A 9622-nucleotide genomic window follows, 5' to 3' on the forward strand; every position below is an offset into this window, starting at 1 on the left:
TCTGCAATGCAGATACACGTAATTGAGCTGATGCTGGAGTGAGGAGCACGCTAGCTTCCTGCTCCCAGGTAGCGTGGCGCTATCCTGCAAAACAAACAAGGACTAGTCTTGGAAAGGGCATAAGGTTAGTAAAGGGTAGTAAAATCTTAAAGATTTTAATGGCACTTTGAGTAATTCTTCCCCTCTTTTTAAAGACACAGACAAAAAGTCCTGTATGTATTACAATGAAAACATCCCATCTCTACTTACCTTCCTTCTCAACTCCAGGTCTCAGTGAACACAGAAGCAAGGGAGAGGTGGGGGGTGGGGAGGTGTGCAGACCATTACAGTGAACCTTTTTCTCTCTTCCAAAAAAACCAAACCACAAATAAAGCATTTAAATTACTGGAAGTCATAGCTGCATATTTCAGGAAATTGGGAAATTTCAGTCAATTAGGAAATAAAAAGAAGAAGGGAAATAAAAGAATTCCCAGTGGTTGTCATCTACTATGCATTGCCATGATTCAGCTTTTCCCCTTTTTGGGTGGAATGAGATGAGGGGAGAGCATTTAATGTTGTTAGGGCTGGGCATCCTAAAAGGGAAAACCGATAGCAGTGGCCAGTACACCAGCGAGTCGTTTTCAGCAGCTCACGGGACGCTGTTAGGGAGCAACAGCTACTGTTGAGGATGCTTGTGTTCAAGCTCTGCAATTCTATAATTTTAAAGCTTTGATCTTTCGACCCTCGTCTCCATCCCTTCACTACAGAAAGCAAAACACTGAACAATAGCGGATACCTAAGGAAGTGTATAAGAACAGGAAAAATACAGAAATAAAATACATGCCTGGTCTGCAGCCATTTGCAGCTTAGATAGAAGGGGCGATTTGTATTAAACAGCATTTGATGGCTTTTTCTTCCTTTTTTGTCCAATTGCTCCTTGAACCTACAGGAACTTCCCACACTTCCAGTGTCTGTGGCAAGAAGCTCCACAGCTTAACGCTGTATGGTGCTAAGAAGTATTTTCCATTATTTTAACTGTTTTGTTTCATCCCTCCTGATTTTTTTGTATTGTAAGAAAAAGTTGTTCTCTGCTTTCATTTTCTTCACCAACTGTGAATTTATCAACCTGTGCCGTAAGTCCCCTGCCCCCTTAATTTCTTTTCCCTGAGGAACACGACCTGGAAAATAGAAGCGTATGAAATTCTTCCAGGTACATTTAGCAGAACACAGAGTCACAAAGTGTCTGCTCATAGAAGCAGAAGCAACAGCCTTAGTCTGCACTACAGAGTCTTCTTTCTTGAAGGAACGTCTTTGTGCAGGGTAACGCTCAAATTTGAGTCCTAAAAGCAAGACCTTGACCTTCTGCCAGTCTAGTTAAACCAGCTTTACAAGCATTATAAATCCTGGGCTGGTTCAAGGATTTTGAACAACTACACATCGTTTTGAATCACAAGCAGCAGCAAAACCTTCGTGTTGCATTCCTATGACTACTTTAGTGACAATTTTAAACTTTGGAGAAATAAAATGTTACTTTCAAGGCTTTTAGATAAAGGATCTATTTCAGGGAAGTATTTTCAATGTTTGCAGCTAGTGTTTCTCCTCTTTGGCTCTTCTTTCTTTAGTATTAATTGTACCATATTTCCCAACAAACTGCAGCTGCCCTCCAGTTTTGGGGGGCTCTATTTTGCAACTGTATTTACTATATACAGGAATTTGAAGGTGTTAGGAGGGTCTGATGCTATTATGCAATGACTCTACTGCTCCACCTGCAGGCCTGGGGCTTATATTTAAATGCACTTTGTATGGGCCGAAGACCTTTGCATTTTAGAGGCAGAGGTATGTTGAACCAGTGTGTGTGTCCTCACATCAGTGGAACTGAAGACCTGGCAAGAGACTTTATTGCTATTTGGTTTGGGAATAATTTTACGTTGGAGAAAGTGAAAACATTTCTCTGGCACCTCTAAACCACAATATTTGGTTTCCTACATCACTTTGCACTCACAGGCTATTCTGGTTACATCTGCAAGTGCCTAGGATGATTCTGGAAAATGGCTTGCAGGTGCGTTGCAAGACAAAACCAGCCCTTGCTGCCCTGCAACAGGACTTTGGCATGAGACCCCAGAGTGAAATCACACTTTATCTCAGACATAGCTGAGAAGCTCAAGGACAGAAAGGAGGATGGGACCAGCTGGGAAGGACTAAACAAATCAGCCTGAACACCCACACTTCATTCTACTCAAATGGCCTTGAAATGTGTTTACAGATAAAGAGCTGTGAATTGTGCTATTTGACTGTGCTGGGAACTACTGTAGGAAATCAGCGTAGGAAGCCTGGGTTAGTTTATTACCTTCACAAAACCTTAGGAAGGTATTTGCTTTCTGTTAAAATATTATTGTGCTAAGAAGCTTCTGATAGCAGAGCCTTTCCTATGTGGCATTAAATTTACTGCTGGCCTTATTTTGGTAACAAGCAAAGTACAAGGAAGGAGCACATTGCAAAGCAAAGCCACGAACCCCTGTGACACTGCAACTGCTTGCAAAACAGGACTGATGATCGGATAAGGAATCTGATCATGGCCACAGGGGAGATAAAATGGTATTTCAGATTCAGAGAGGGCTCTAGCAAGGAGCTCTCGCTGCTGGCCAGATCTTCCTTTTTGCTAGGTTGGGAGAGGTGCCCGTGTTGCCCTTGGCTGAGCACGCTGGCAGGAGGCAGCGGCGTGATGAGCACTGGCGCCACACTGTGCCTGGTTCTGATGGCTGTTTATAAGTGCACTTTCTTTGCTGTTTGTTACGTGGTTCAGAATATGGTGTCTAACAGGCAAGAAAGCTTGCAGCGTATAAACACATACCACCCGTTTGCCTGCCTTCGTGAGCAGTTCTCATGCAGATGATCTCTTAGACGTCCCTCGCTTATCCTGCTAATTAGACTTCTAGTCCTATATCCTCAGAACCAATGCAGCCTCTGCCAAGAATCAATAAAATGCAAAGCAGCAGGCAGCCAGTATGCAGCCCATTAGATACCAGATGCTCATGTCAGGGTGCTTTCCTATACTAGCATACCAAGAAACCTGGGAGGAACATCTGAAAAGGACTCCGTACCTCTAGGGTCTTGCATATCTGTGCAGTGTCCTCAGGATATGACTTTCCAGAATTGGATGTGATGTGATTTTTACCACTGTTACCACAGAAACTAAGTAACCTGGAATGAGCCAGCTCTTGTTATCCCTCAGACCTATGCTGCTCCAGGCATGAGAGATCCCTGCACAGTCTGAAAGAGAAAAAATGCCCACTGCAGCTGTGAGCCCTCTCCCAAACTTCCATTGCCTCAGTGTAAATCACTTTTATCCATTAATTTAAACCTCTCTGTTTCCACAGTGTACATGTTATCGGTGTTTGCGCATTTACTGCTGTTTGCTCTTTTAGTAGGTGCACTTTAGGGTTACTGAAATTGTGTTTTCTTTATAGGAATACTTTTGTGAACACTCTGGGTTTCCCACGCAGGATTCACAAAGCATTTGCAGGACAGCCTTCGTACATATTATGAACGCACCTTGTCCTCGTACGCCAGTGTTTAATATTCATGGGGCACCAAAAGCACAGCAGGCCCTGCTGATGGTTCATAACACAGCCAAATGTGAGGCACCACGGGATGTAGGGATTCCATATAATGTGTCCCAAATGGTCAGGTTTTCACAAGGGACATCAAAACCTCTGGAAAGTCACTGAGCCTTCATGTCCCAGCTGTGGCAAAGCTCTCTCCTTTGCTTTCCCAGGTGCTGTGTGGGATGCAGTGCACAATTATGATTTGAAACAGGTATTGTTCTGTTGCCTTAATCTTCCTGTTAATAGCTACCATGTACGGCTCATTTTCCCAGCCACTTTGTCTCAGCTTCAGAGAGGAGTTGTTAAACAAGTTTTGCTCTGTGAGGCAGCAGAAGGCTTCAATGCTTGCTGCAGGAGAGGACGGGGTGCCTCAGGATAAGAGCAGGAAGGCTGATTCTGTTAACATGCATCAGACAGAAGAAGAGGTTATGGTGCTTTAGGCTCCCACGCAATGAGGACTAGCCCATGCGCCAGAGGTTCACACGACCCTGTGCTCATGTAGCTACATCTGCCTGCTGTGTGTGGTATTCATTCTCCCTTGGAGAAAACACCTGAGAGATCTTGAGACGCAAGCAATGGCGTTTACTGCCCTCACACCATCACAGCACGAAGAGCTGCCATGCCCATAGCTGTCTGCTGGCAGTTTGAAAATGTCACAGCCTACCTGAGCAGTTGGGTGGGGTGGGGAGAGAAGAGCCCTTCAATTTGTCCCAAAGACTGGAGTGCAGTTACCTGTGCCATGTATCCCACCGAGACTCACCGAGCAATCCCGTGGCACGCAGGGCTCAGCACAACACAGACAGCATTGCCGCACCGAGCACATTCATGGTGGAAAATTCGCAATGCATTCCCAGGGAAGCAGTGAGAAGCTCTTCCGTAAAAGATTGTTGTTTGTGGAGATGCTCCATTTCATGTCAGATAGTATGAACCTGAAGGAAATAATTTTGAAAGCACATCCACGCAGGCGTGTGAGGCAGACTGGAATCTAAATAACATACCTGCCCTCAGGGTGAGCTCTCCCCGCATATGCCTCAGTATCTGACCCCTTCACGATATTTTTGTGGGGAGGCATACACATCAGGAAAGATGGTGAGGAAGAATTCCTCTCTCCAGCACTTTTGGCAAGCATGGTTCTGCACATGATCTGCAAAATTTCTGCTGTTAAAGTTAAAAAAGGAGGAGGGAAAAGAAAGTGAGAGAGCTCTCGCAGCTGGTTCCCCTCTACCTTGGCTAATGTTTGCATGGGAGCAGGGAGACGTTAATGGAGCTCTGAGAATCATTAACTGCCCCTGCCAAGTTTTGTGGCCTCAAGGTCACAGAGCAATGGTCCACTGGAAGACTACAAGAGCGCAGCAAAACAAGTCTGTTGGTGCTGGGGGGACCAGAGCACCTTGTCCATGAAAGGCGAAGCTCTGTGCACACCTATAAAGCTGCAGCCAGGTTTGCTCCTGGGATTCTTCATCCCTGATGCTGACACAGAACAAGGACATGAATGTTGGACCGCCTAAAAGCTGTTTCTTTAATTTTTTTTTTCTCTTTTATTGCAATTCCAGGGAAAAATTAGCCCTAGATGTCTAGCTGTAGCTACCACCTGCTAAATTTCTGACTTCCTGGTCTTCTCGCCTTGTCTTCAAGGTCCTGTTTTCCTGACTGGACAATGTGCTCCCAGCTCTCTGGTTAGTACCTGTGTTGCTGGGAAGATTAAATCCAGCTCTCCCCCATGAACACCTGGCAGCTCCCTCACTTGCAGTGCGATTAATGAAGCCTCTTCTCCTGGGTGAGAGCAGAAATTCACCTCCTTTCCTCATGCCCTTGAGCACATGCAGAGCCTTTATCTGAGGTCACTTGTTTCTTGTAGTCCACAAAGCACAAGCAAGGATTGTCCTCTCGGTGTGAGACTCATATTTTGACCCTATTTCTCACTCTCCAGTCCAGGTGAAGATAAAGAACATTTGAGGAGGAGGAAGGCAGATTCCCCCCCCACCCCACCCCCAACTGTGTGCCCTCACCAGTGAACAGGTAGGTGTCTGCTTCCTCTAAGGACATCCCCTCTCCTACCTCCCTGACTGTAAGAGTCAAACTCCACCTATGGCCCCCTGCAGTGCTGCCATCCTGTTTCGAGGACAGAGCTATAGCTTCTGTGCTGCTTTGAGCTGTGCCTGCTGCCTGAGGTCCTGGAGCCGGGGATGAGTCACAGCACTGCAGCACAGCTGCCCTGCAGTGTCCTGTGCTCAGAGGTTCATCCCCAGACATCAGCCCAAGGCCACAGTGCCTTCCTCCTGCTCCCCATCCTCCCTCTTTCCTTATAACATGACCTGGTGCATGGCATCCCTGTGCACTGACATCCATCCAGCCAGAAAGGTCTCAATCTTAGTATTTACAAACTTAAAGGTCAGTGCATCTCACTTGGCATGAGCAAGAAAAACACACCAACCTTGTAGGAAAACTGACATGTTACTGTGTGTAAGTTTACTTTTGTGCAATGTAAGAATGATCCTGAGTTTTCAAGGCTTGCTCTCACCTGCTTTTTTATTGCAAGGAAGATGCAGTTGTAAGATGCTGCAAGCATGCAATGCCCTCATATAATGTAATTAACATTTTGACCACTGGATGTTACTGTTGCTCCAAACATCTGCAGGGGAATGCAGGACGATGCACTTATAATTTTTTAACCTAGAACCTAGCTAAATCAGACAGTGACCTGTGGATAGGTGGATCTCCTATTTATTGCCTGCTCATCAACTGAAGATGAATAGTTAGAAAGTTGTTATTCAGATATAAAGGAATGTCTGTATCCAGCAACATGCAAGCAAATGATTAAATTAATGGTACTGGACTGAGACTGTAGTAATGAAGAAGCGAGTGATTTTTTTAAACCATTAGGCTTGGGAATTCTAGCGCATTGCCCAAGACAGTCAAATGGTTTTGTATGTATTATACTAGTGGTACACGAAGCCCAGAAATAAACCACATTTTTTAGGTACCTTCGACTACTTACACTGCACTCTACTCATTAATCTACCTCCCCTAGAACAATTAGTAAGCCTTATGTGTAAGCAATCTCTTTTAAAAATTTATGGATTTACTATTATTATTCTAATCATATGCAAACATTTTTAACACTTCCCAGATCTCTAATTATTTTTGCTCTCTACTACATGCCTCTGCCCATCCTTTCTGTATGGATCCCACATATTTTGTGCATGCAACTTTCACTGATGTATCCTAAAGCAAAGTCTTCCTATCAGATGAGCACAGTTGTTACAGTTGAGATGTGCCCAGAGCAATTCATCATTTATTGATTGGCACCTCTGTGGAATACTTCCTTTGTGCATACTGTGTTGCAGGAGCTCCCGTTTTCATCTTCCCCAAACAAGGAGAAGAGCTTTTTAAATATGCGTGATAATTCATCCACCCATAGGTGGACACCATATGGGTGGACGATATGTCCACCTTTGGGTGGACACAGCCATTACTACACTCTACGGAAGCTGACAGAAATTCAGTACATAGCTGCACACCAGTTGTCCACAAAGACGGTTCTGCAGTTTTTGGCGTTTCCTTTTGATTTGTCACATATCGCAGGAAACATCCAGGAACTGTTCCCCCAGCAAGGCAGTGTTTTCTTACGGTATCATTTTATCTGTAGACCCAGTAACTTGTTTATGCATTACCTTATCATTCCACAGTTTCAGTATCTCCAAGTAGGCATCTCGAAGAACAGGTTTTGCACACTTTTCTGAAATCTCCATGTGATTTCTGAGCCAGTTTGTCATGTCTGAAGATACACCTGTCTTGAAACCAGAGGTAAAACTCCTGCTCGAGATGTGAAAAGTATGAATGCTCACAGACAGTACTCAATTAGGGAACTACTCGAGGGGAATTCACATTGCCTCTTCTAGCTGCTTAATGTAAATCATTAATGCTCTAATGTGTCCCATTTAGGTTTGGAGAACACCAAATTCGATGTCTTGGTCATAAGTAGGTCATCTAGGCTCCCTTTTAGTCAGGCAGCAGGAAGAAAGAGACACCTCCAAAGGGGTGAGCCAACTGATCTATGGACAAAACCTAATCCAGAAAGATATGAAACTCCATTTGTGTGTTGAATGGCAAAGGGAAGGCTTCATCACTCTGCATACCAATACAACATGGAGTTATTACAAAAAAAGAAAAAAGCTTTCTCTTTTGACTCAATGTTATCATTTAAAAAGTGGTTGTCCAAAAATTTTCCTTTAATTCTGAACTACTTTCTTTACCTCATCCTAAGAAATTCTTAGAGACTTGATACTGAAAATAGTTTCTTTATCAAAATTTCCCTCTCTCCATTTTGTATGCAGCAGTTTTTGCCCTGTCCCTGGAAAACTGCTAGTGGGCTGATGGGATATTTTAATATAGAAAATATGGGAGCTTTTTAAACTGACATGTAAAGGCTTCTTCATATTTGAACCTCCTAATCTAATGCTGCTTGCTTGCTATGGCAGAGCAGTCTACACCTTTTGCTACGCGCTTGCCTGTTGTGATGATTTATACGCCGGATTAACATGAGGGATAATAAATTAACAAAGTGTAGCTCCATAGTGCGTAATCCTCAGTGCTTTAAATTAGAACTGTCGGCTGTGGGCAGGCGAGTGATTGGAGCAGAACTTTGCCCTGCAGGCATGTTTTTCACCACCCCATCTGGTGCCCCAGATACTAGGGATGGAAATGCCCACTTTGTTCATTTTTCTTTTAGGGGATCATCTTTTTTTTCCTTTAAAAATGTTTTTCTTATATTTTCTTTCTTGAGACTGTTGTAAGTGACATATGAAATACAACATTCAAACCAGGGCAAGAAGTGGAGTGCATGCTACAAGCCAAAGCAGTATAAAATATTCAAAGAATGAATACATGCGTATTTAGGTCAAGTAAAATGACGGATCCCTGCAGTCAATTCCTTTCTGTGACTTGAACACACTGTTACTCCTTAGTAATTATTTGCCTGGGATGTCGTCTTCTTTTAGCTGTTTTCAGCTGAAGAGTTCGTGGCCTGGCATTTGGTCCCTGGAATCTTTTCCTTATGATCAGCCTCCATCCCATGCCAATCCTCTTTCCAACAGCTTGAGGAAGCAACCTTAGCCTGTTGTAACCCGGTATAAGACATGCAGGATACCTAGAGTGCAATAGATTGAGTTTAAAGCATCAGATTTCCCCATCCCCCTGAATTTAATCAGGAACTGGTTTCTTGATTTCTTTGGAATTCGCCATGAGTTAATCAAACTGAACTCTTGGCCAGATTAGCTCTGAAAGGTTTGGAGAGGTGAGTCCAACTGCAGGCCAGAGCAGCCTCTACAACAGCTTTATCTACAAGAGCTTTGCTTTCCCCTGTCCCTTTCTCCTCTTTTCAGGACCATTATTTCCTGCTATGGGCTGGGAAAGCATCTGTTCTGGGAGAAGATGGAAACATAGGACACAAATTATTGTGAATTATTTGCCTTTTATTAAACCCATCTGATCTTCCATTCTGGCATATGCAGGGCCAACACAGCCTCTTTTGAGGATACCTAATTGTGCAAAATTCCCTCCACACACACTTTTGTCTCTTTTTTCTTCACATATTCTCTATGTGAGATTGCAGTAGTGACAAGCCTCTTTGCCATACCTGAGTCTTGCTCAGAGTGACTAATATATGAGAGTTCAGATGAGAAAAGTTCAAACTGCTCATTTCCCACAGCAATTTACCAGCTCATGGAATAAATATACATAGTCAGGTTTTTAAGCTTTGCACACAGAAATACAGGTCTAACTCAGTGAATGCTTGAAAGCTGAATGGTTGGAAACTCTCTCATTGACCATTTCATGTAACTTTTCAGATACCTGCAATATTCCTGAAATATTTCTGAGCTGTATTACTTTACAGCTAAAACTTTGCAGTTCCCTCCTACCTCATGTAAAAAGCCAGCATGGACCAAATGCCTATCTTGACGGATGTAGGATCACTGCAGGATCTGAACATGAAATGGCAATGTCCAGGCTTCAGGTGGTACCAGCTTGTGCTGGGA

At 43.7% G+C, this 9622-nt stretch overlaps 1 protein-coding gene across 1 annotated transcript in view; it reads right to left on the minus strand.

The window, feature by feature from the left end:
- ZBTB10 (zinc finger and BTB domain containing 10) overlaps positions 1–7360 on the minus strand; it is a 107807-nt gene extending 100447 nt beyond the window's left edge. The window contains exon 1 of the mRNA XM_009335063.1: positions 7259–7360. Within this exon, the coding sequence (XP_009333338.1) occupies positions 7259–7360 (102 nt within the window). The remainder of the gene's footprint in view (positions 1–7258) is intronic.
- Between the last annotated feature and the right edge of the window lie 2262 nt (positions 7361–9622).

Source organism: Pygoscelis adeliae, unplaced genomic scaffold, assembly GCF_000699105.1.
Source record: "Pygoscelis adeliae isolate BGI_AS28 unplaced genomic scaffold, ASM69910v1 Scaffold101, whole genome shotgun sequence".
NCBI lineage: Eukaryota > Metazoa > Chordata > Aves > Sphenisciformes > Spheniscidae > Pygoscelis > Pygoscelis adeliae.